The 21215-nt window shown below is 40.2% G+C and overlaps 1 protein-coding gene across 3 annotated transcripts in view; it reads right to left on the bottom strand.

Moving 5' to 3' along the window:
• Positions 1-21215, bottom strand: part of LOC108706796 (major facilitator superfamily domain-containing protein 12) — a 54696-nt gene that overhangs the window by 17274 nt on the left and 16207 nt on the right. For all 3 annotated transcript variants that reach the window (XM_018243509.2, XM_018243512.2, XM_018243511.2), the window contains exons 4-6: positions 16028-16157; positions 6912-7118; positions 6640-6732 (exon numbers count right to left, since the gene is read on the bottom strand). In XM_018243509.2, coding sequence (XP_018098998.1) covers positions 6640-6732; positions 6912-7118; positions 16028-16157 — 430 coding nt within the window. The remainder of the gene's footprint in view (positions 1-6639; positions 6733-6911; positions 7119-16027; positions 16158-21215) is intronic.

The following is a 21215-nucleotide window of genomic DNA, read 5'->3' as shown; positions in this document are numbered from 1 at the left end:
ATTTTACAGATGAAAATCCAACTGATTTGGAAAGCCTTATGTCTCTCGAACGTGCCAATACCAGATATGTATAGTTTTAGGGAGATTTAGGATTTCTGTACAGCAAAAACTCCCGGCAGTATATTACTGAATTTTGAAAGCACTAAGGCAGAAAACGGCATGCTTTAGATTCCAAGGCAAAAAATCCTGAAACCATAGGTTTACCCCAGAAAACCATACATTTTTGAAAAGTACACATTCTGCCGATTACAAATGGGTAACTATGTCTCTCTACTCCCAACTACCAAACAGAGAAAGCTTGTCTGAACATAGCGGTTTTTCAAAATAAAATTCAAAATTTTGAAAAATCATTTCAAAGGTTTTATTTTGCTGCTCCGCATATCCCAAACTATATTACGTACCAAGAAAAGCACCTGAAATATGATTGCCAGGGGTCCACTGAACAGTTTGATATCCATTATGCATAGGTTTACCAAAGTATCTGGCATTTAGAGACACAAATATGAAGTTAGCGCATCCAAATTGTTCAGGACTTTACTTCAGCTACTGAGAAATCAAACATTGACTGCATTTTTTGTGGGGTAAAAAACACAGAAATATATGTTTACCCCCCAAACCCATATATTTTTTGGAAAGAACACATTCTACAGAATCTAAAATGGGTACCCATGCCTTTCTGCTCCAAACTACTGAGTCGCAAGGCTTTCCCAAAATTGTCGGTTTTGGTGAAATATCTGAAAATTGCCTCAAAACTTCAACTTCCCAGCACCATATCACCCATGTATCATTACGTACTAAGAAAAAGCACCCTAAATATGATTGCCAGGGTTCCTCTGAACATTTTGGTGGCCATTGTTCATAAGTTTACCAAAGTATCTGGCATTTAGAGGCCCCAAAATGAAGTTAGCGCATACAAACAGTCCCGTGAGTAACTTCATCTAATGAGAAATCAACACATTGACTGCATTTTTGTGGGGTTAAAACACAGAAATATATGTTTACCCCCCAAAACCCATATATTTTTGGAAAGTACACATTCTACAGAATCTAAAATGGGTACCCATGCCTTTCTGCTCCAAACTACTGAGTCGCAAGGCCTTCCCACAATTGTCGGTTTTGGTGAAATATCTGAAAATTGCCTCAAAGCTTCAACTTCTCAGCACCATATCACCCATGTATCATTACGTACTAAGAAAAAGCACCCTAAATATGATTGCCAGGGTTCCTGCTGAACATTTTGGTGGCCATGTTCATAAGTTTACCAAAAGTATCTGGCATTTAGAGGCCCCAAAATGAAGTTAGCGCATACAAACAGTCCGTGGGTAACTTCAGCTAAATGAAAAATCAACACATTGACTGCATTTTTGTGGGTAAAAACACAGAAATATATGTTTACCCCCCAAAACCCATATATTTTTGGAAAGCTCACATTCTACAGAATCTAAAATGGGTACCCATGCCTTTCTGTTCCAAACTACTGAGTCGCAAGGCTTTCCCACAATTGTCGGTTTGGTGAAATATCTGAAAATTGCCTCAAAGCTTCAACTTCTCAGCACCATATACCCATGTATCGTTACGCACCAAGAAAAAACACCCTAAATATGATTGCCAGGGTTCCTCCAAACAGTTTGGTGGCCATTGTTCATAGGTTTTTCCAAAGTATCTGGCAGTTAGAGGCCTCAAAATGAAGTTAGCGCATACAAATAGTCCTGTGGGTAACTTCATCTAATGAAAAATCAACACATTGACTGCATTTTTTTTGGGGTAAAAACACAGAAATATATGTTTACCCCCCAAACCCATATATTTTTGGAAAGTACACATTCTACCGAATCTAAAATGGGTACCCATGCCTTTCTGCTCCAAACTACTTGAGTCGCAAGGCTTTCCCACAATTGTCGGTTTTGGTGAAATATCTGAAAATTTCCTCAAAGCTTCAACTTCTCAGCACCATATCACCCAGTATCGTTACGCACCAAAAAAAAACACCCTAAATATGATTGCCAGGGTCCTCCAAACAGTTTGGTGCCCACTGTGCATAGGTTTACCAAAGTATATGGCAGTTAGAGGCCCAAAATGAAGTTAGCGCATACAAATAGTCCTGTGGGTAACTTCAGCTAATGAAAATCAACACATTGGACTGCATTTTTGTGGGGTAAAAACACAGAAATATATGTTTACCCCCAAACCCATATATTTTTTGGAAAGTACACATTCTAACCGAATCTAAAATGGGTACCCATGCCTTTCTGCTCCAAACTACTTGAGTCGCAAGGCTTTCCCACAATTGTCGGTTTTGGTGAAATATCTGAAAATTGCCTCAAAGCTTCAACTTCTCAGCACCATATCACCCATGTATCGTTACGCACCAAAAAAAAACACCCTAAATATGATTGCCAGGGGTCTCCAAACAGTTTGGTGCCCACTGTGCATAGGTTTACCAAAGTATATGGGCAGTTAGAGGCCCCAAAATGAAGTTAGCGCATCAAATAGTCCTGTGGGTAACTTCAGCTAATGAAAAATCAACACATTGACTGCATTTTTGTGGGTAAAAACACAGAAATATATGTTTACCCCCAAACCATATATTTTTGGAAGTACACATTCTACCGAATCTAAAATGGGTACCCATGGCCTTTCTGCTCCAAACTACTGAAGTCGCAAGGCTTTCCCACAATTGTCGGTTTTGGTGAAATATCTGAAAATTGCCTCAAAGCTTCAACTTCTCAGCACCATTATCATCCCACATGTATCGTTACGCACGCAAAAAAACACCCTAAATATGATTGCCAGGGGTCTTCCAAACAGTTTGGTGCCCACTGTGCATAGGTTTACCAAAGTATATGGCAGTTAGAGGCCCCAAAATGAAGTTAGCGCATACAATATCCTGTGGGTAACTTCAGCTAATGAAAATCAACACATTGACTGCATTTTGTGGGGTAAAACACAGAAATATATGTTACCCCCCAAACCCATATATTTTGGAAAGTACACATTATAACGAATCTAAAATGGGTACCATGCCTTTCTGCCCAAACTACTGAGTCGCAAGGCTTTGCCAAATTTGCGGTTTTGGTAAATATTTTGAAAATTGCCTCAAAGCTTCAACTTTCCAGCATCGTATTGTCCATGTATCATTACCAGCATAAAGCATCCTAAATATAAACTAGGGGTCTACTAAACAGTTTGATGCCCAATGTGCATAGATATACCAAACTATGTGGGCACAGAGACCCCCAAATGACAATATGTATAGACATTTTCACGGCTGACGCGCTGGCTGCTGCAATATAACCACCCGGTGTGTGTATTATGCGACATTAGACCACCTAACAGTACAGAGACCCCAGAAAACCATATATTTTCAGAAAGTACACATTCTGACGAATCCAATATGGGTAAATATGTGTTCCTACTGCAAACTGTCAAACTGCAAAGCAATGCTGAACGTAACGGTTTTTATCAAATTTCTGAAAATCGTCACAAAGCTTGAATTTTACCCCATTATATGCCCCACATTTCGTAACTTATCAGCATAAAACATCCTGAATATGAACGCCAGGGGTCTACTGAACACTTTGATGCCCAATATGCATAGATATATCCAAACTATGTGGCGCACAGAGACCCCCAAATGACAATAGTGTATATACATTTTCACGGCTGACGCACGCTGGCTGCTGCAATATAAGCACCCGGTGTGTGTAATATGCGACATTAGACCCCCTAACAGTACAGAGACCCCAGAAAACCATATATTTTCAGAAAGTACACATTCTGACGAATCCAAAATGGGTAAATATGTGTTCCTACTGCAAACTGTCAAACTGCAAAGCAATGCTGAACGTAACAGTTTTTATCAAATTTCTGAAAATCGTCACAAAGCTTGAAATTTATCCCATTATATGCCCACATTTCGTAACTTATCAGCATAAAACATCCTAAATATGAGCGCCAGGGTCTACTGAACACTTTGATGCCCAAAATGCATAGATATACCAAACTATGTGGCGCACAGAGACCCCAAATGACAATATGTATAGACATTTTCACGGCTGACACGCTGGCTGCAGCAATATAACCACCCGGTGTGTGTGTATTATGCGACATTAGACCACCTAACAGTACAGAGACCCCAGAAAACCATATATTTTCAGAAAGTACACATTCTGACGAATCCAATATGGGTAAATAAGTGTTTCTACTGCAAACTGCCAAACTGCAAAGCAATGCTGAACATAACGGTTTTTATCAAATTTCTGAAAATCGTCACAAAGCTTGAATTTTACCCCATTATATGCCCCACATTTCGTAACTTATCAGCATAAAACATCCTGAATATGAACGCCAGGGGTCTACTAAACACTTTGATGCCCAATATGCATAGATATACCAAACTATGTGGCGCACAGAGACCCCCAAATGACAATAGTGTATACATTTTCACGGCTGATGCGCGCTGGCTGCTGCAATACAAGCACCTGGTGTGTGTAATATGCGACATTAGACCCCCCTAACAGTACAGAGACCCCAGAAAACCATATATTTTCAGAAAGTACACATTTTGACGAATCCAATATGGGTAAATATGTGTTCCTACTGCAAACTGTCAAACTGCAAAGCAATGCTGAACGTAACGGTTTTTTATCAAATTTCTGAACATCGTCACAAAGCTTGAATTTTACCCCATTATATGCCCCACATTTCGTAACTTATCAGCATAAAACATCCTAAATATGAGCGCATGGGGTCTACTGAACACTTTGATGCCCAATATGCATAGATATACCAAACTATGTGGCGCACAGAGACCCCCAAATGACAATATGTATAGACATTTTCACGGCTGACGCGCTGGCTGCTGCAATATAACCACCCAGTGTGTGTATTATGCGACATTAGACCACCTAACAGCACAGAGACCCCAGAAAACCATATATTTTCAGAAAGTACACATTTTGACGAATCCAATATGGGTAAATAAGTGTTTCTACTGCAAACTGCCAAACTGCAAAGCAATGCTGAACATAACGGTTTTTATCAAATTTCTGAAAATCGTCACAAAGCTTGAATTCTACCCCATTATATGCCCCACATTTCGTAGCTTATCAGCATAAAACATCCTAAATATGAGCGCCAGGGGTCTACTGAACACTTTGATGCCCAATATGCATAGATATACCAAACTATGTTGCGCACAGAGACCCCCAAATGACAATATGTATAGACATTTTCACAGCTGACGCGCTGGCTGCTGCAATATAAGCACCTGGTGTGTGTATTATGCGACATTAGACCCCCCTAACAGTACAGAGACCCCAGAAAACCATATATTTTCAGAAAGTACACATTCTGACGAATCCAAAATGGGTAAATAAGTGTTTCTACAGCAAACTGCCAAACTGCAAAGCAATGCTGAACATAACGGTTTTTATCAAATTTCTGAAAATCGTCACAAAGCTTGAATTTTACCCCATTATGTGCCCCACATTTCGTAACGTATCAGCATAAAACATCCTAAATATGAATGACAGGGGTCTACTGAACACTTTGATGCCCAATATGCATAGATATACCAAACTATGTGGCGCACAGAGACCCCAAATGGATATATAGTAGATAAAATTTACATAGGCAAAACAAAATAACACAGAACAGTGTGAAATGCAAATAAATCACCAAAAACTAATAAAACCACAAAATCAATGCTTTTTTTTTTCACACTAGTGTAATCGGCCACCAGAATTACCGTTTGAATATTTTAGCTGGGCCAAATCGATTATACGGGCAGAAACAAGTGAACAACACAAATGCAGAGCTGAAAATGCAATAAAATGGCTAAAAATTCAATAAAATGGCTAAAAATGCACCAAAATACCCAAAATTGCAATATAACCACCAAAATAACATACAAAAGCTATTGCACAGTACGGTTAGCGAATACGCTATTCGGAACGGCAATAAAACATTTTTTTTAGCCCAAAAGAGACGATGCGATAAGAAAAAAAAAAAAAAAAAGCCACAAAGCCATATATGTACATATGCGTGTGCACAACGGGTAAATTGCATGTTATTTGCGCATGTGCGCGTGTGCAAGTGTACATGGGTGCTGTGAGTGTGTGTGACCCCCCCAATCCCCAAAAATCTATGTGTGAGTGTGTGTAAGTGTGAATGTAAGTGTATATTACTGTAATAAGTGTGTGTTGGTGTGTTTGTGTGTTTTGTGTGTGTAAATGTTACACTTACCTGGGGTAGATGCTGCAGATCGATCAGAAAGGGTCCCACGCAGCAGATCTCCAGCTCCAACGATCATCAGCCATGTGGGGGCGGAGCTGGGCGGAAGTGCGGCGCAGGCAGCAGCAGGACGCATAGGAAACGCGTCCCTGCTGCTGCTTTGGGGCCCCTGGGCGATCGCGCCCCAGGGGCCACACGATCCCCTGCTCTGCTCGTTGTCTAGGGGCAGGGGATCGTGAAGGAGCGGAGCGAGCGGCTCTAACAGCCGCTCCTCCGCTCGCAAACCCGGAAGTGCTGCAGAACGTAGAATCTACGATCTGTGGCACTTTGGTCCTTTGATCCACAGAACGTAGATTCTACGTTCTGTGGCACTTAAAGGGTTAAAGGCAAAAAAGATAAACTTACCTCTGGAAGGTGCAGGGAATTGGTCAAATAAACAGCAATAAATGTCTGAGAAAGATTGACTATAAGTCTTGTACACATGTATAAAACAGCCACCTAAAAATAACACAATATTTTTAAGCAAAAACTAAAGTTCATTGTGAAAAATTTAAAAACAATGCAAGCTGAAAAAACAGAAAGCTAATCCGTTTCACAGCACTCGGTTACACATATATTAGTACACCCTGAGTAATCCAAATACTAAACATATCCATCTTAAAAGTACAATACTGTACCTGATAAAAAGATGGTTCCTTTAGCCAGCGCTTCCAAACCATGTAAGGCATTGGTGGTTCAGAAAGTCTTGTATCATCAAAAGAACGAGGACTGTCTGGGTCTTCAGTCTTCAGAAGATGATGAAAACTTTCTGGCTTCTCTTTTGTTCCAATATGGAAAAAAAGAGAGAATAATGTTCCCAACCCTACCATGATCAGGGCCAAGGCCTGCAAGTAATAAACATGAAATTTACTTAGTATTACATGTGACGCTTTAAGGGCTATTGCGTTTCAAAGATTTAGCAGCACAAATCAGTTTCTGGCTCTATCCTTTTAGATCCACGGCACTTGGGAATAAGCATGGTTTGCATAATGGGTAAAGCACTTGAAATCTCCGTTTATTTTTGGCCTTAGACTTATGACACATTCAGCATTTTTACTGTTGCTGTCCTCTTGGATTAGACAAAAGAGGCAAAATAATACAATGTAATGACGTGTATACTGCACACATAAAGAGTGTGTGTGTGTGTGTGTGTGTGTAGTGAAGCAATAGAATTCTTAATGAATCAGATGAAAATTGAGCATAGGACTGGCCAGATATGTGGTGACTTTGACGTAGTTGGCCAGCTTAAACATATTGCAGTATATGGCAAACAATCCCTGTTTTGCTTAAAGGGTAAGGCATTTTTCAGTAGCTGTATACACAAAATGTCTCTGTCTGTCTAATGGTTTTAAATATTAGTGGTGAGCACAACTTTCCCTTGTTTGTTATAGTTATACAGGAGCAGTGACCAGCTCCATGTTGTAGCTCCCACCCTTCCCAGCTATAGTCAGGTGATCCCACTGGTGTCTAATAAAAGGGCAGCCAAGTTTGGGAGTTTTACTTTGAAAGCAGCTAGTAAGTTGCAGGTAAAACTTAGTCCCTTTGTAAAATGTATAATGAAGCAATAGAATTCTTAAACAATCAGATGAAAATTGAGCATAGGACTGGACAGATATGGGATGACTTTGAGGTAGTTGGCCAGCATAAATATATTGCAATATATGGACAAACAATCCCTGTTTTGTTTAAAGGGTAAGGCATTTTTCAGTAGCAGTATGCACAAAATGTCTCTGTCTTAAATATATTGATAATGGGTTGAGTGCAGAGGACTCTTGTATTGTACCATTAGCAACCACCCTCTGTACCCGATCTTATCCATTTGCAAACGACTTCATTAACGCTTTGGCAAAATCCAAATAGATCACATCTACTCCCCACTTACTGTCCAGCATCTTACTTACCTCATCATAAAAAGCAAATTTGTCTGACATGACCTATCCTTCATAAAGCCTTGCTGATTGCTGCTCACAATGCCATTCACTAGGACAAAATTTTGAATGTGATTTCTTAAAATTTCAAATAATTTGCCCACCACAGATTTCAAACTTACTGGCCTATAATTGCCAGGCTGAGATCGTAATCCCTTTTTAAATATTGGAATGACATCATAAGTAACGCACTCAACCAACATGGCCTCTATGCACGCTTACCTCGCAAGACTCGACTGCTGAAGAAAACGGAAAATTTGACTTCATACTTAACGAAATTTTCTTTTCCTGGTTACCATGGGCAGCCTTCACACTAAGGGTTTTCCCACCCCTCATGCTGATAGGACAGGTTCATAACAACGATTTCCAATTAGACCCCTTCTCCCCTATATCTTCTTCCCTCCCCTTCCTGCTCTTGTCTTTTAATGTCCGAGCATTGTTGTTGCTGGGAGAGCTTAGTGTGAAGGCTGCCCATGTTAACCAGGAAAATATTTTTTTTCCCTTTTCCATGGTCACCATGGGAGTCCCCACACTAAGGGTGATTTATTTGAGCTGTTCATAAGGGAGGGACCAAAAACAGCCTTCTGCTGGCAAAATATTTACGTTTATTTTGAATTGCAAACTGCCTCCAAAACTTTCAAGCCTACATTTGGCTTTTTAGCAGACAGTACATCTAAATGATAATGCTTGAGAAAGGTGTTTGCCGATCTCCATGCTGCTGTTCTGCATACTTCACCTGAAATGCCCAAGAAGTACAGATTGCCCCTGTGGAGTGTGCCTTTACCCCTTTTGGAACATCTACTCCACTCTCTTGATAAGCCATTCTCATGCAATTAACAATCCATCTACTTATTGTGGACGTAGCTGCTGCTTGTCCTCTTCTATAACCCAAAGGGTCTCCAGGACTTAGTCCTATTCAAATAGATAGACATCTGGCTGTGTATAAATTGTGCCATTTTGTTTCCTGTTCCGTCTGTGGATTGGGAAAAAATTAGTCTAGGAGGTTTATCCTTCCAGATAAATCATATTTTTTAAAGAGACTTAAGGAAGCCCTTGGGAGGGTCTACCGGTAAAGTTTGAAACAGATACATAGCAAGGGGCAAAATTAACATTTTAACTGCGTGAACCTCGCCTACCAATGAAATAGGGAAGCTTTTCCATTTCTGTAACAACGATTTTACTCTAGAAATCAAGGGCAAATAGTTAGCATCTGCAGCTTGATGATATTGAGGCATACATTTAATCCCTAAATAATCCAAATGTGGTTTAGCCCAGATAAAATCAAAGTTAATTTGCAGTAACTTAAGCAATGGTGAAGGGAGATTAATATTAAGTGCTTTAGATTTAGCTAAGTTAACATGTAGGCCTGAAATTTTACCAAAATTCCCTAGCAGATTATATAAATTTGGTAAGGATGTCATAGGTCTTGTTAAAGTAAGTATGAGATCATCCGCAAACAAGGTGCATTTATACTCTATGGCCCCAATGCAAATATCAGATATATCTAACGAGGCCCTAATCAAAGCCGCAAGTGGTTCTATAGCCAATAAGAACAGAGTGGGGGACAACGGGCACCCCTGACGTGTGCCCCTATGAATACTGAATGGTTGAGAGAGAAGGCCCAAGGTTCTAATTTGAGCTGTTGGGAGTGTTATAGAGAGCAGTAACATAGTTCAAAAAGGTAACCGGGAAGCCCATATAACGTAATAAATACAAAACAAATAGTCCCAATCTACCGAATCGAACGCCTTCTCAAGATCCAAAGATGGGATCATTGAGGAGGCATTCGATTGGGAAGCCGACCAAATAACATTGAACAATTTTCTAACATAGTCATATGTATGCTTTCCTGGAACAAAACCAGACTGTCTATGTCAATCAGTGAGGGAATAAACTTATTTAAACGTAAAACTAAAACCTTTGCCAAAATTTTTACATCCAAGTTAAGTATTGTGATTGGCCTAAATTAACCACATTGAGTTGCATCTTTACATGGTTTAGGCAACAAGGCTATATAAGCCGTTAACTTCAGATGAGAGCTGTTGCCCATTAGCAAGATTGACAAAAGATGCGAGTAGCTGAGGAGCCAAAATATTCTTGAATTTCTTGTAATATGCACCGGTGAGTCCATCCGGACCAGGAGCTTTAGCCGGTTTTAAAACTTTAATTGCATCCAGAATCTCCTGAAGGGTAATAGGGTCAGACAACATTTTTTGTTGGTCAGGTGTTAATTTGAGTAGTACTATGAAGGAAAACAAAGAGTCTGCATGGTGAAGAGAAAATTTTGTCTTTTTGGAATATAACTCCCGATAAGGCGTAACTTCGCCGCACTTCGCCAGGCGTAGTTTCGCCAGCGCTCCGCAAATTCACTAAAATCCAAAGTTGCGCACAGGGGTAGCGTAAGGTTGCGAAGTTGCGCTAGCGTTGATTCGATAAGCGAAGCGAAGTTACGCTAGCAATGGTTAATTTGCATACGGCGCCAAATTCAAATTTCAATGGAGGAATACGTAGAATCACTACAAATGCCTGGGAAACCTTCAAAACATCAAATAAATTTTTTTTTTGCCCTACACATGTGCCCACTGTATAGTTAAGTTGCCATGAGTTAGGAAATGTAGGGGGGAAGGAGGGGAGCCCCAAAAAATGTTTCGATCTTTTTCAGCCTATCACCCATAATATAGAAAAAACGCCAGCGTTTTTTGGGACTTAGAAAAAATTTGAACTTTTTTTGAAGCAATCCCTATCTACTCTATTGCGCTTCGCCTGGTCTGAGGTGGCGAAAAAAGTCTAGCGTAAAAGGTAGCGTTCAGTACACTGCGCACGTTAGTGAATTTGCGTAGTTACGTCCGTAGCTTAAATTCGCCAGGTGTAAGGGTGCGAAGTAACACTAGCGAATTTACGCCAGCGTTAGGCGCTTCAGCGCTTAGTGAATTTGCCCCTTAGTGTCTGATCCAGCTTTCCAATTGCTTTCCTCACTGCTCTGAGTTCTAGCACATTGGCTGGAAGGAATCTCTCTTCTGGTCTCCATGTGCCTTGGGTAACTATCTGACCCAGATGAGCTCCCCAGCCCCATGGACTGAAGTTTTTCGGTTTTACGGTTTTCCACTGAAGCTTTTTAAATGAAATCCCTTTCATCAGATGTTCATTGTTCAACCACCACCTCATGTTGTGCTTCACTATCTGTGATACTGAAATCTTTTGTTTCCAAACTTGACTCACCTTCCTCCATTGTTGTAGGAAACACTGTTGCACTGACCTTTATATGCCATCTGGCCCATTTCACCATTGGTATAGTGGAATTCAGGAGTCCCAGTATACTATTGATTTCTCTTGCTGACATTACATATCTTATTAGAAATTGTTTTATTACCTCCTTTATTTTTTCTCTTTTCTGATCTGGTAACATGACCTATGCATGCTCCGTAACAAATCTGGCTCCCAGATATACTAGATCTTGTGTTGGAATCATTTGTCTTTTCTCTAGATTCATCTGCCACCATGATTCTGGAGAAACTGGATCACAAAATCTCGCTGTTCTTCTAAGATCTTTACATCTTTTGCCTTCAGATAATGGTAGATCTGTATTCCATACTTCCTCATCTCTCCAATCAAAACTTGTAGTATCTTTGTAAATACTTGCGGTGACGTTGCTAAGCCGAAAGGCAGGCATGTGAATTGGTACTGACAATCTTCTTGTATCGCAAATCTTAGTTAAATATTTCTGATGAGCTTCTGCTACTGGCACATGTAGATAGGCATCCTTTAGATCTAAGGATAGCATCCAATCGTTTTGCTCCACCTGCGAAATGATTGATTATACCGACTCCATCTTTAACTTTTTAATTTTCAAAAATGAGTTTATTGGCCTCAAATCTAGAACTGGCCGATAATCCTGTTTTTTTCTTCAACAAAAATGACTGGGGGCAGCTGGGAAATTGACAAAATGTCTAGCCCCATGTCAGATTTCAAAATTGAATATAAAAAAAAATCTGTTTGCTCTTTTGAGAAATAGAATTCAGTGCAGAATTCTGCTGGAGTAGCACTATTAACTGATGCGTTTTGAAAAAAACATGTTTTCCGATGACAGGATCCCTTTAACTGCTGTTTTCACATTCTGTATCCAACATTGCACAGCCCTAGAGACAGATGTTAAAGCTAATGCTGGTTTTGCCGTTGCTCCCAAAGCCATATAAGATTTTTTAAGCAATGCCTCCATTTTCCTATCCATAGGATTAAAAAAAGAAGCAACATCATCCACCGGCAGAGTGGTCTTTCTTGATAAGCGTGCCACTGCTGCATCCACCTTTGGGGGTTTATCCAAAACCTGTTCTTCCTTAGTTAGAAATGGATACATTTTGTGTACCCTTGTGGGTATATGGTATTATCCCTCTGTCTTCTTCCACTCTTCCTTTATGGTTTCATGTATAGGAAACTTAACTCTCACTTTTTTGAGTGACTCAAAAGGGTTGAATGATGAGGTCTGTGTTTCCGCCTCCTCTGGCAAATTCAGCTGTGATCTTACCGCCTTACTGAATGGCTGTATCATAATTATAAAAAAAGAGCTGCTTGCATCCTCTTCCCCAAAATCTTCTGTATCTGAAATAACTGACATCGCCTCTACTCCTCTCCATTCACTCTGTCTACTTGGTACAGGCTCTTGATCCATCTCAACTCCAGCCCTCTTAGTGGCTGCTGCTACTACTCCTTTTTTCACTGCTTCCTTTATCCACCTCATAATATCTGAGGTATCTGCTGCAGCATCTCCTGCCAACCTTCTGGCACATCTTTCACAAAGCTTTGAATGTTTCTGGGCCGTATTGTTACATGCCACACACACGCTGTTCTTTTCTTTACATGTCTTCTTCCTGGGTGAAGGCACACTGTATATAAAAACAACCCATAGCTTTAACAAGTACACACAAAAAAATATATACATTTATCTTATTTTTTTTAGCTCACCTAACACTATGGGCAGTATTATCTGGCCTACTAGGCATCCTCCGCTCCATCCTGGTTATCTAAAACAAATCCACATATAGAACGTATAAATCTGTGAACTGTGACTCTTTGCAGTAGGTGTTCTTGTAAATACCTTACAATTCCGCTCGTGAACTTGGCATCTCCCCTTGCTTCTCTCAGGCACACCGGAAGAACGCAGCATCCAGCTCAAGTCAAATATACCCTTCCGACTGCCCAAAATTAAAGTGGCGTGTCGTAACTTAGAGTTGCTTAGCAACCCCCCCAAACCACAGGAGCTGCTGTCGGAGCTGCCTGGTGTAACACACAGGCATGTTTCAGGCATCTATGAGTAGATTAAATCTGCTTTGCACCACATTCCATGGCTGCCTACAACAGGGTAGAATTCTCCTGGTCTCCTCGACGAGCAGACGCATAAGCAGTCCTTCTGAACGAAAACACACTCCTGGTACGTCCATAACTAACATACCTTTCCAGCTACGAGGACAAGAAAAAAGCAGGAAGAGCAGGAAGGGTAGGAAAAGAAGATATAGGGGTGAAGGGGCCTCATTGGAAACCATTGTTTTGAACCTGTCCTATCAGCATGGGGGGGGGAAACCCTTAGTGTGGGGGCTGCCATGGTGACCAGGTAAAAAAGCATATTGAAGTTTGTTTAAAGTTTGCGCCACAACATTTGACAAGGCAATTAAATTCTGGGAGAATATAGTCTGGTTAGATGAAACCAAAATAGAACTCTTTGGATGTCATTGAACACACTATGTTTGGAGGAGCAATGGCACTGCATATGACCCCAAAAACACCATACCAACAGTGAAGTTTGGAGATGGGAACATCATAGTGTAGGGCTGTTTTCAGCATATGCCACTGGCAGACTTCAAATAACTGAAGGATGTAGGAATGGAAACATTTACCGGGACATTTTTGATAAGAATCTGCTGCCATCTACCAGGATGCTAAAGGTGAAACAAGGGTAGACATTTCAGCAAGACAATGATCCCAAACACACAACCAAAAGAAACTTACAATTGGTTTCAGAGCAAGAAAATAAAGCTGTAAAGAATGGCCCAGTCAATCACCCAACTTGAATCCAATTGAAAATCTGTGGAAAGTACTGAAGATCAGAGTTCTTAGAAGAGGCCCCCGCAGTGGCGTAACTAGATATTACTGGGCCCCACAGCAAATTATTTTTCAGCCCCCAAAATGTCTAGAGATTGACTTGTTTGACCAATATTTATTGAAATTGTAAATGAATTAGGTCCTCATGGGGCCCCTATACTGCCTGGGCCCCCTGCAACCGCTGGGTCTGCTTCCTCTGTAGTTACGCCCCTGGGCCCCCGGAACCTTCAAGATTTGAGGAGGCGTAATTACCAACAAAGGCTTTTTTTATACCAAATATTACATTTCAGTGCTTGTTCAATACTTATTTCACAACTACACATAACTTAATGTAGGTACCTATTTGTTTTGAGTTCTTTGTATGTGTAGGTTGCTTGGGTTGTTATCGAAATCTGGTGTAAATTTCATGTCAATAGCCCCATTACAAATATATTTACTGAGAAAAAAGTTGACGTGTTCAATACTTATTTTCCCTGCTGTAAACATGCATTTAACAAACATCTTATCTCAACTAGCTCTTAGGTACATTAGTAATATTTTACATTGTGAATTTTACATCTTTTTTAAGCATGTAGATACCACAAATTTCTAGGGTACCCAAAGTATATAGCTACTGTAGACCCAAAAATATAAAAGCAGGGGCATAACTACAAAGGAATCAGACCCTGCAGCTGCAGGGGGGCAAGGAAGTATAGGGGCCTCATGAGGCCCTAATTCATATACAATTTCAATAAATATTGGTAAAACAAGTCAACCTCTAGACATTTTGGGGGCCTGAAAAATAATTTGCTGTTGGGCTCAGTAATATCTGTTTTTCCCACTATTGACAATGTACCACAATAAGTGGTTTCTAGGAACCACAAAATAGGAAGTATAAAATTAGAGTACAAGTGAACCTCAAACATATAGATTATCTGGGTAATCTCTACCACAATATTATTAGGACTTGATGGCTATAGGACCATTAGCCCTTTTCATTAGGGTTCCTTTGTTTTTGAGTGACTGTATTGTTCAAGGCACCAGGATGGAATATACCTCAGGTACTTAAGGGCAGAGACACGCTGATATTTCGGGCGATTAGTCGCTTAGCAACAAATCTATTCTTCAAACAACTAATCTCCCTGAACTGCCTTCCCACCGGCTAAAATATAAATCGCCGGCGTGATGGCACTCTGATCGATTCGGTTTTCCGAAGTCGCCCAAAGTTTCCTCGTGAGGCAACGTGGGGCGACTTCTGGAAAACGAAGTGTTCCGAGTGCCATCCCACCGACTATTTACATTCTAGCCGGCGAGAAGGCAGTTCGGGGGGGATTAGTCTCCCGAAGAAAAAGCAATTTGTCGCTGTCCAATTAATCTCCCGAAATAGCAGCGTGTCTCTGCCATAAGGCCCCTTAGTACTCTTTTAGCCAGGACTCTTTCTGACTCATCTTCATTCGGTTTGGTACCTATAAAGCTGGTGTCATTCCAATATTTAATAAGGGATTACCTGTAATTATAGGCCTGCAAGATTGATATCTGTTTTGGTCAAGTTAGTTGAACTTTTGTTAAGAGAACACAATCAAGATTATGCTCCTGGAGAATGGCATTATGAGTAGTAATCAGCAAGGCCTTGAAGGGTAGGTCCTGTCAGACAAATATGATTTGCTTTTTATGATGTCATCAGTAAAGTTGCACACAAAGATGGAGTGCTCTACCTCATGCGATGAATCCTTTTCGGATTTTTCAGCACTCACCCTGAAAATGGGAATGTCCTGTTTGCTTAAGTTTTCCATATTTTCAGGCTTGTCCTCTCCCATGTGAAAGTGCAGAAGAAGCCATGCCACAGAGTACACAGTAATATTAGCCATAACAGTGAAGGCATATCTATTTAAAATAAAAACAAACCAAAAAAATTAATACTGTTCCCTTATTCTCTATAATCTTTCCTTGTCTGCTGTTTGGATAGGTTCAAGACAATCAATCACTCTACCTTGCATGCTTTTACCTACTAATTTCAACGCCATGCAATTTCAAGCCATGAAATATACCAACTGGTTGGGATAAGATTAAAGGGCAAGTACAGAACTTACAAGTATGCACACCATTAGTAGCTTTTAGCACTTTCAAACGACATATGAACAGTTATCCTGCTTTCTACATGCTCCGGATTCCAAGACCACTGCATAATATCAGACTAATGGTATACGGGCTGTTAATTAAAAAAAAATTTTTTAAATAACCTTTGTGACATAATTATGCCAATTCACACTGTAATGAATTGCAACAGGAGATTGGCAGAGTAGCAGGAAATATGTGTGGCCACTTATCAATGCAGTAACAAATATGAATACCTTGAAAACCTCTCAAAATTCGATTTTTTTTCTTACAATTCCTAGCAGAAAAAAAAAAATCAGAAAATCTCTGAAGGTCCGAATTTATTTATTTATTTTATAGTCCAATCAGATCAGTGCAGCTACCATTGACTTCTATAGGACCTCAACAACTTTTACTTGCCAACATTTTGCCTTAGAGGTTTTTGTTTTTAGAGCTTTTTCGAAACATAGGAAAACAACCGATTTTTTTAAAAAAAGAAAATCAGTTAAAATCTATTGAAAGAGAAAAATATAGCCAATAATGGCAAAACAGTGGTGTAGATGTGCCATCTATCAGTTAAAAATAGAAACAATTAGAAGAGCATACTTGTATATATAAAGTGGGGAAAATAGCCACTAGGCTCCAAACATAATCATTACCAATGCATAGGTATTAGTCTTACGATAGAACAAAAACGCTATAAAGACATTCCCATGTTGTGTAATGGTAAGCTCCCATATATATATTTCTGTACAGTGTTAGAACATAACAGTAGCTTACAAGACATGGCTTGTGTTTGCATAAGGTTGCCACCCAGGTCCGGATTTGTGGAAAGGCCATCTGGGCCTGGGCCTAAGGCGGCAGGATTTTAAGGGGGCGGCATGCTGCCCAACCACACCCACAATGATTCAAACAATGGGGATGCGCTGGAGATACAATCATTTTTTAAATTTCCTGTGCACCAATCCCCATTGCTCCTGTCCCCCTGGAGGGGACAGGGGCGACAAATCGCAGTGGGCATAGGGACGCCCACTATGTAAATCCGGCCCTGTTGCCACCTTTCTGGAAAAATATACCAGCCTTCATACATACTTATCTTTCTTCCTTATTAACACTGGCATTATGCATTAGTCACTTAGCAACCTTATATATACAGAAAAGTGTTGGGCCCCAGTTCTTGTATGTATGTATAACTTTATTAATAAAGCACTACATGAATAAGCAGCTCTTAACTATTTTACAGAGTAGGAAAGTACACACCTGGAGGACAAGCATAATAATACATACAAAATAAGTAACAAGCATAGTAAAAGAGGAGTATAAATATACAGAGATCGAGTGCCATGTGACAGCAGTAAGAAGATCCCACCTTATAGAGCTTACAATCTAAGCGAGTGGATAACATGCAGACACAAACTGAAGTACAAACGTTTACAGAGATTTGGGTATTGACACTTAGGTGCCAGGGCTGGACCAGACAAGATAAATTCTAGTGCTCCAAAAGGTGACACTTGACTTTCTTTTTAAACATACTGAATGAGTGTTCCATATGGAAATCAGTGATAGAATTCCAGAGGTAAGGAGCCACAAGGTAGAATGGTTTTAGATGAGAGATGGCAGTGGATGTGGATGGTGTACATGGTGAAAACAGTGGCTCTGAGCAGAGCGGAGGAAACATACAGAAATATACCATGAGACAAGTGAAGAAATGTATTGAGGAGCGCCGCACGATGGATTGTCGCTGTGTCGCCTTTTCTATAGAGGGGCGCAAGCTGAGTTTCAGTAACTTATTTCTTAAATACTTTGCGATTTGAACTTTTAATTGGTCTTCGTGGGTTTTTTTTCGTTGTATTGTAACAAATTTTTTTAAAATTTTTTTTGATGTTACTGGTCCTTTAATAACAGTGGCCACAAAATGGCTGCTGCCCGTTTGATTTGATTGTGATTTACAAGACTAAAATAAAGTTCATGTATATAGTGTTAGTAAAGTTTATTTTGCTTGACTAACATAAAAGAATAGAGGTAATTTCCTTATCTCAGGCTGTGTTTTTAACATCTTCCAAGCCCTCTTTGCAAACTTTAATGGATATGGCTCTCCTACACGGCTAGGTCCAAGAGTTACAAACATTGACAGTTTAAGTGCCTGTTGCACCCCAATCACATATGGTTGGTCCCAGATTGTGAAAAAAAGATTTAGAAACAAATAAACAGAACACTATAACCCCACAGGCCCTCTGTAAATATTTAGATTGACTTTATATAAATCAATTATTATTACAATAGTAATGAATATGTATAAGTAATTTTGTGGATGTATGCAGCTTATTTCAAAATGTTATCCCTCTGCCCTCTGGTTGGAAAACCACCTTATCTCATCATATTTACAAGTGTAAAAACTATAGTCTTTTTAAAATAATTTGTATAAGTTCTATGGTCAACAAACAACACTCACCAAGGTGATATTTAAGTATATTTAATGTGTAAAAATGTGTTACAGAAAATACATACCGTATATACTCGTGTATAAGCCGACCCGCGTATAAGCCGAGGTACCTAATTTTACCTATGAAACCCAGAAAAACGTATTGACTCGCGTATAAGCCTAGACACAACTCAGAAAAGTCTCAGAAATATCAAACAGTCGGTTTAATGTTAAAAATCAAGCCATGATGCTTAAGACATTAATTCATAAAAACAAGCACAAGTTTAAAAAAAAAATGTAATTTTTATGAATAACCTGTTCCATGAATTTCAAAGGCCCCAGTGTATCTTGGAGACTATTGGCCCCATTCCTCCGCACTTTGATTGGCCAGGCAGCAGCTAGTCGTACCCACCTCATAACAAAGGGAACAAACATCCCAACAGATCCACTCAATAGCTGAGCCACATATATAAATAAAATACAGGTGCTAATAGCAGCAGTGATGTTACCAGTACAAAGAGGCTCTGCCCTGAGCTCTGTTAACCACTCGAAGCCTCTAACTGCAACCCCCAGCGTTCTACTGACAGCAGAGGATTGTGGGAATTGTAGTTAACTGAGTCGCCTTACTCGAATCGCTTCCAAATCTCTACGCCCGCAGTGTCCGGTCCCAAACCGATCGATTTACTCACCGCAGCTCCCGGTCGTTCTCTCCCCCAGACCTCGAACCTCAGCACAGCTGACTTCCGCCTCCAATATGCGTCATCGTTACGTAACATCTCCCGTATGCCAGAGAAAGGCATGCCGGGAGGAGTAGTTTTAGCTCTGCCCGAAGGGAATTGCGGCTTGTGCGCAGGCGCGGCTGAGAGAAACAGGAAGTAGTTGAGAGTAAGGGGAGACTGAAGGCAAAGAGTAGCAGGTACTGGGGTGGGTTTGTTGGTGGGACGGAGGAGGGTTTAAAGGACCAGATGAAGAGCGGGGACACTAGTACTTATATACATATATGTCACTCATAAATAAGTCATTGGGTTTAGCGCTGTCCATGAACCACGTGATGTCCCTGGGTAGAACATAGGCAGGACGCAGTGTCTTAGAGCGACGCGTTGCCATGGAACCTCTCTCTCTCTTACTGCCTCTCACCGCGCTGACCCGCGTATAAGCCGAGGTAGGATTTTCAAGCACATTTTGGGTGCTGAAAATCTCGGCTTATACGCGAGTATATACGGTACAAATTATCAGATATCTAGCCAGTCAGCTCTACTGACAGCCTACCAAAATAATACAAAATATGTATGTATCAATATGTTGTATGAAAGGTTTGTGTATGTCTGTATTGTGTGAGAGTCAGTGTGTGTCTGTGTGTGTGTCCAGTGTGAGAGAGAGCAAATTTCTCTTTGTCCAGGGATATATTCAAAATCTGTGAGATACACCTCCCCCAGCCCACCCATAAAACATTCCATATGTTTCCTGTAACCTAATCCCTCCAGACTTAGGGAACAAATGGAGTATGGGAAACAATGTGTGAAGGATGTGTGAATGACAAGTCATGAGTGCACAAATTCAACATATTCAAACGTAATCAATACTGGAATATAACCATTTTTCCAATACCCAATATTTAACAAGAGACCTTTAAAGCCTTAAAAATTAAGCAGACGTTTCATTGTCCTTAAAGGGATCCTGTCATCGGAAAACATGTTTTTTTCAAAACGCATCAGTTAATAGTGCTACTCCAGCAGAATTCTACACTGAAATCCATTTCTCAAAAGAGCAAACAGATTTTTTTTATATTCAATTTTGAAATCTGACATGGGGCTAGACATTTTGTCAATTTCCCAGCTGCCCCCAGTCATGTGACTTGTTCTTGCACTTTAGGAGAGAAATGCTCTCTGGCAGGCTGCTGTTTTTCCTTCTCAATGTAACAATGTGTCTCAGTGGGACATGAGTTTTTACTATTGAGTGCTGTTCTTAGATCTACCAGGCAGCTGTTATCTTTTGTTATGGAGCTGCTAACTGGTTACCTTCCCATTGTTCTTTTGTTTGGCTGCTGGGGGGAGGGGGGAGATCACTCTAACTTGCAGTAAAGAGTGATTGAATTTTATCAGAGCACAAGTCACATGACTTGGGGCAGCTGGGAAATTGACAATATGTCTAGCCCCATGTCAGATTTCAAAATTAAATATAAAAAAATCTGTTTGCTCTTTTGAGAAATGGATTTCAGTGCAAAATTCTGCTGGAGCAGCACTATTAACTGATTCATTTTGAAAAACTTTTTTTTCCCCATGACAGTATCCCTTTAATATCCATTGCATTACATTTAACAGAAAGAAAATGCATTCTGAGAAAAGCTGCATGGAGGCTAAAATAGCCAAATGCAGTAGTTTTAGCTCCCATGACCACGTAATTCACTACAGACAGACTTGACTTAG

Source organism: Xenopus laevis, chromosome 1S (genome assembly GCF_017654675.1).
Source record: "Xenopus laevis strain J_2021 chromosome 1S, Xenopus_laevis_v10.1, whole genome shotgun sequence".
Lineage (NCBI taxonomy): Eukaryota > Metazoa > Chordata > Amphibia > Anura > Pipidae > Xenopus > Xenopus laevis.
This window is presented reverse-complemented; position numbering and strand designations above follow the sequence as displayed.